The sequence below is a fragment of the Monodon monoceros genome, unplaced genomic scaffold (genome assembly GCF_005190385.1).
Source record: "Monodon monoceros isolate NGI ecotype Baffin Bay Population unplaced genomic scaffold, NGI_Narwhal_1 Super_Scaffold_1, whole genome shotgun sequence".
NCBI classification, from domain to species: domain Eukaryota; kingdom Metazoa; phylum Chordata; class Mammalia; order Artiodactyla; family Monodontidae; genus Monodon; species Monodon monoceros.
The window spans coordinates 37,447,628-37,453,018 of NW_021703765.1; the positions used below are offsets into that span (position 1 = coordinate 37,447,628).

Below are 5,391 nucleotides of genomic sequence, written 5' to 3' on the forward strand. Positions count from 1 at the left end.
TTACACGTGGTTTTGATAATTACTATAAGGTACATGAAGGTAATGTGTTAAAAATCAGACACTTTAAAAATATGAAATGGTATTATTAGAATTTTATATGTCACTGATACTTGGGTTAGAAAGAATACATGAGTTATCTGACAGTGGAGCCAAATCTGAGAAAATCAATCATAATAGAGATTACAGTGATACACAAGCAGTTCATTTTATGTAACCTCACTTTTAAAGGGAAAATAAAACATACAAGCCCAAATTAATATTTTATAACAAATCCCTATACTGAGATTCAAGTAGTCTTTGATGTCATTTGGTGGCAGTTAATATAATTACAATTGTGTTTTAGTATCTGCACTAACAGCCACTCTTTCTAAGATTTAATGGTCTTTACTGACCTACTGCGACTAATCCTGCATCACCAACCGAGGTAAGTAGTTTATTAAACATTTTTTTAATGTCACAGATAAATTTCATGGCCAAGTCGCACTAATTCAGGAAATTCTGCATTTGTGCCTAGCTCAGAATGCTCTCAATACATATTTAATAAACAGAATAATAAATAAAATTAATTGAGAATCCATAAGAATACTACTGGAGGTATATTTAAGACAACTGAGGAAATTCCATAGGATTTTAGAAGCCCACCTAAAAGCATTCTTAATTAAAAATTCTGGAGCTATGGAATCTTAGAGATGGAAGAGACCTGGAGATAATCTAGTCCAGCAATTCTCAGACTTTTTGATATCAGGATTCCTTTATACTCTTAAAATTTTTTCAGGACCCCAAAGACCTTTTATTTATATAGGCTATATGTACCAATATTAACCACATTAGAAATTAAAACTGAGAAATATGAAAAATACTTGTTTATTAGTTTACTTAAAAATAACAATGAACCCCATTAACATAAATAACATTTTTATGGGGGGAACCTTGTATTTTCCAAAACAAAAAATTAATAAGAAGAAAGGCACTGTTTTATATTTCAGCAAATCTCTTTAACGTCTGACTTTATTAGAATACAGCTGGATTTTCATATCTGCTTCTGTATTTAATCTGTTGCAATATCCCACACCATGCAGCCACTGGAAAATGGCACTGCATACTTGTGACGGAATGAGAATGAAAACTAGGAATAACTTATTATTATTCCGAAAATAATTTTGACCTCACAGGTGTCAAGAATCACTCAGGGTCCCCTGATTCAGTCCAAACATTTACTTTTCATATGTTACTAAGATGAAACTGGGGTCAAGAGAGATGCAATGCCCTGCCTAAAAAAACAATAGTTTGTCTGTGGTAGAAAGAGACCTAACAAGCCAAATCTTTTGAATCCCAACCTGGGCCTCAACACAGGCCCTGATTACAGGCTTTGGATCAAAAGCAATGGTGGGGTCTTGCCTCAGTAATGGGCTGCCTCTACCTTCATCCTAAGCACCGCTGTGTTATCCATGCTTCAACTGCTATAAATAAAAGTACAGGTCAGATAGTTCACTGGGCATACCATTTTTCTTCTATTTTCTAATTGCATAATATCAGATAAGCTAATGCTAAATTAAGAAAAGTCAGATTAATACTTACAACCATCCTGTTTACAAATCCACTGTATGCAGTTGACTCGAGCAGTGTGACCATTCAGGTTGGTAATAACAACACTTTTCTTTAGAGAAGAAAACACTTGTTAGTAAATTAGAATTTATCCTACAGAGGAATTAATGAATTAATAAAAATCAGATTTCAGTGTTTTTGATGCTAACAAAAAGTTCAGTATTACTTCAAACAGAATCACCTTCCTTTATGAACTATTAACCATGGCTTAAATCATCCATTCACTTTTTAATTCATTCCTGCCTTTCTCCCAACTCCACATTCACTCACCTCTGTCCTCTTCTTGTCTGGGAAGCCTGTCTTGAAATCCCAGACCAGATAAGGACCTTGTTCCCACATATCTTAGGGTCTACTTCTACCATGCCTGCACCAATTTGAGAATTTGGTTGACAAAAAAACCCTTCAAGAGAGGAATTCGTGATTAATGGATACAAATTCGTGGCTCACTTTGTATGCCTTGGCTGATCTGGTGTTGGGTTCATCAGCCTTAATGACCCAAGGTCACCAGGCCACAACTACTAAGGTCCTCAAACATCAGATCCCTTCAGGGCCTACAGCCAGGTTCCCTGCAGACCCTCAGATTGCTGCTTTCACCAATGTCACTCCACACTTGGGCTTTTCTTCCCCCACTGCTGAAGACTCTATTCCTACTGAGCCCTCCACTTTATAGGCCCTTTCTCTATTGATTGCCTAGAGCACTGGCTTGATACCTACTTGTATGTCAACAGGAATTCTCATGGCTGAGAAAAAGGTTTACAGGGGTAAATGTGCATAAACTAACATATTTCACATATGGGTTGAGGTTAGGAAACAATTTAAAGCATTTCATTGTCTTTCTCACTAGAATCAGAATTCCTTGATGGGCAGGAGTTATTACCCATTATCTTTGTGTCATCACCACTCAGTTCAAGGTTAGCCCATAAAGGGTCTTCAAAAGTTTGCTGAATGAACATCACCCCCAAAACTTTACTTTAGCATCTGACGTGTTCTTATTCTTATATTTCATTAAATACCCAGCTAACAAATATTTAACAAAACAAAACAAGTACTTTTTAGGCTCCATATACTTTTTTTTGATGTTAAAATCCCCTAACATGGCCAGCAGATTATCATTAAAAATAAAAATGTGATAGAGGGCATGGGGCACAAACCCATTAAACAGCTGCAGAAAGACAGGCTTCCAAAGCCTTGGTTAATAGCCATTGTAAAGTTTACCCTTGGTTTTAAATGCTTTATCTTGCCAGTTAACAGTGCATGGTAATAACAAAACAAAAACTGGGAGGAGATGAGCAAGCGCAAGATAAGAAAAATGAATACAATTATTTCATTTATAAGTTCAAATCTGCAACAGATATGAGGATGACAGAATTTTTTTAATTGAAGTATACTTGATTTACAACATTTCAGCTACATTTCAGTACAACAAAGTGATTCAGTCATATATATATGTATTCATTTTCAGATTCTCTTCCATTGTAGGTTATTACAAGATATTGAATATAGTTCCCTGTGCTATACAGTATGTCCTTGTTGTTTATCTATTTTATATATAGTAGTGTGTATCTGTTAATCCCAAACTCCTAATTTATCCCTCCCCCCTTCCCCTTTGGTAACCATAAGTTTGTTTTCTATGTCTGTGAGTCTATTTCTCTTTTGTAAATAAGCTCATTTGTATCATTATTTAGATTCCACCCATAAGCAATACCATATGGTATTTTTCCTTGATTTACTTAGTATGATAATCTCTAGGTCCATCCATGTTGCTGCAAATGGCATTACCTCATTCTTTTTTATGGCTGAGTAATATTCCATTGTGTGTATATATATATATATATATATATATATATATATACACCATATCTTTATCCATTCAGCTGTTGATGGAAACATACGTTGCTTCCATGTCTTGGCTACTGTAAACAGCACTGCTATGAACAATGGGGTGCACATATCTTTTTGAATTAGAGTTTTTGTCTTTTCCAGATATATGCCCAGGAGTGGGATTGCTGGATCATACAGTAACTCTATTTTTAGGTTTTTAAGGAACCTCTACACTGTTCTCCATAGTGGCTACACCAATTTACATTTCTCCCAACACACTGTAGGAGGAGGGTTCCCTTTTCTCCACACCCTCTCCAGCATTTATTGTTTGTAGACTTTTTGATAATGGTCATTCTGACCCGTGTGAGGAGAAACCTAATTGTAGTTTTGATTTGCATTTCTCCAATAATTAGCGATGTTGAGCATCTTTTCATGTGCCTGGTGGCCATCTGTATGTCTAGGATGATGGAATTTTTAATCAAATTAATAAAGCAGTGAGATAAGAAAAACATAATATCTACCTCCTGCACTGCATTTTAATTTCCAGCACTTTACTTTTTATACTGAGGCTCCTTTTGAGAAGCAACACTAACTGCATTGTCCAAAATTAGCCAGGGGGGATGAGGTCATGATGAACTCTGGGAAGAATGCAGAAACTAGTCACTTGAGAAGTCTGATAGGGAAAAGGCCAAGGGTGCAGTTCAGGGAATGGGTAAGTCCTGCCTTACACCTAGTGCTTAGGGTCCCCATCCCCTATGACCTTTACCCCAATGGCACTTTCTTTAAAATGTCCATTCTCAAAGCTAAAACACAAGTGATATGTCTTTGAAATTCAAGAAAACAAAAGCTTATTTGGTAACACTAAGGGAAACACAGAAATGAGATAGCATCTGCGTGATAGCTTCAACCCATACCTTAACTGCACATCTTTTAAAGCTCAAACTGATTCTTTAACAGTACTACAGTTCCCACAGGCGGCTTCGGAAAAGGTTGTCATCATTTGAGATTCTACCTGGGGCTAACAGGCCACTGGTAGGACATGGTGACCCCAGGCTGACGCAGCGCACGAGAGGGCGAGGGGCGAGTCCCGCTCTCCAGAGCCAGACTCCTCGCGCAGACACCCTCCCCGAAGCGGACAGGACAGCACACCCGGTCTCCACACTCCGGAGCAGCGTCTACAGTCCGCCCCAAGAACACCCAGCATATTTGGCCCCAGAAGCACACGGGGTCGGGCGTATGGCCACTTCTCTTACCTGAGGGTCATAGAGCACCACGGAACAGGACGTGCCGAAGGCCAGAAGTCCTCCGGGCCCGGAGGTCCAGCTCAGGGCTCCCCGCACCCGGTTCGGGCAGCAAAACACGTGAGAGGTCTCCAGCACAGGTGCCACCATGTTGCTGCCTGGTCAACGGCCGAAAGCTGGGCACGCACTTCCGCCCTCGGAGCGGAACTGCTCGGCCGCCGCGTCTCCCGCTGGCGTTATCCGCACCGCGTTTCCAAGGCGGCCGGGGGCGACCCCACCCACCTCCCCTGCCAGTGGTCCTCAGTGCCCGCTTGCCTCTACCAGCGCCTGTCTCCTGGATCTTGGCCCAGGGCACAAGCACGGCCTCCGTCCCAGGAGGGAAGACCCGACCGGAACAGCTCAGGACCCTCTAGAAAGACCCGGGGCTCGTGTGCCAGGGCGGCGGTAGGAGCGTTCCACTGCCCCTCACGGCCGGGCTCCCAGCAGCATACGGGGCTGGCTCGGTGGGGAGCCTTGGCGAGAGTGTCGCCGGCCTCAGAGAGGCGAGGGCGCAGAGGGGCTCGAGGAAAGAGCCCCCGACTGATCTCGGCGCTGAGATCACCCAGACCGCGTCTCCGCCCCCTCCCGCCCTTGCGAGCCCCGCGGATCCGGCAAACCGGCGGACGCGCGGATCCGCTTGCCGGGGACGGGGTGGAGCCGCACTGCGCATGCCCCGCAGTCATGG

General features: G+C 41.8%; 1 protein-coding gene across 2 annotated transcripts in view; it reads right to left on the reverse strand.

The window, feature by feature from the left end:
* Window positions 1-5,272, reverse strand: part of ELP2 (elongator acetyltransferase complex subunit 2) — a 44,111-nt gene extending 38,839 nt beyond the window's left edge. For both annotated transcript variants that reach the window (XM_029227071.1, XM_029227080.1), the window contains exons 1-2: window positions 4,680-5,272; window positions 1,579-1,657 (exon numbers count right to left, since the gene is read on the reverse strand). In XM_029227071.1, coding sequence (XP_029082904.1) covers window positions 1,579-1,657; window positions 4,680-4,817 — 217 coding nt within the window. In that variant the 5' untranslated portion in view covers window positions 4,818-5,272. The remainder of the gene's footprint in view (window positions 1-1,578; window positions 1,658-4,679) is intronic.
* Between the last annotated feature and the right edge of the window lie 119 nt (window positions 5,273-5,391).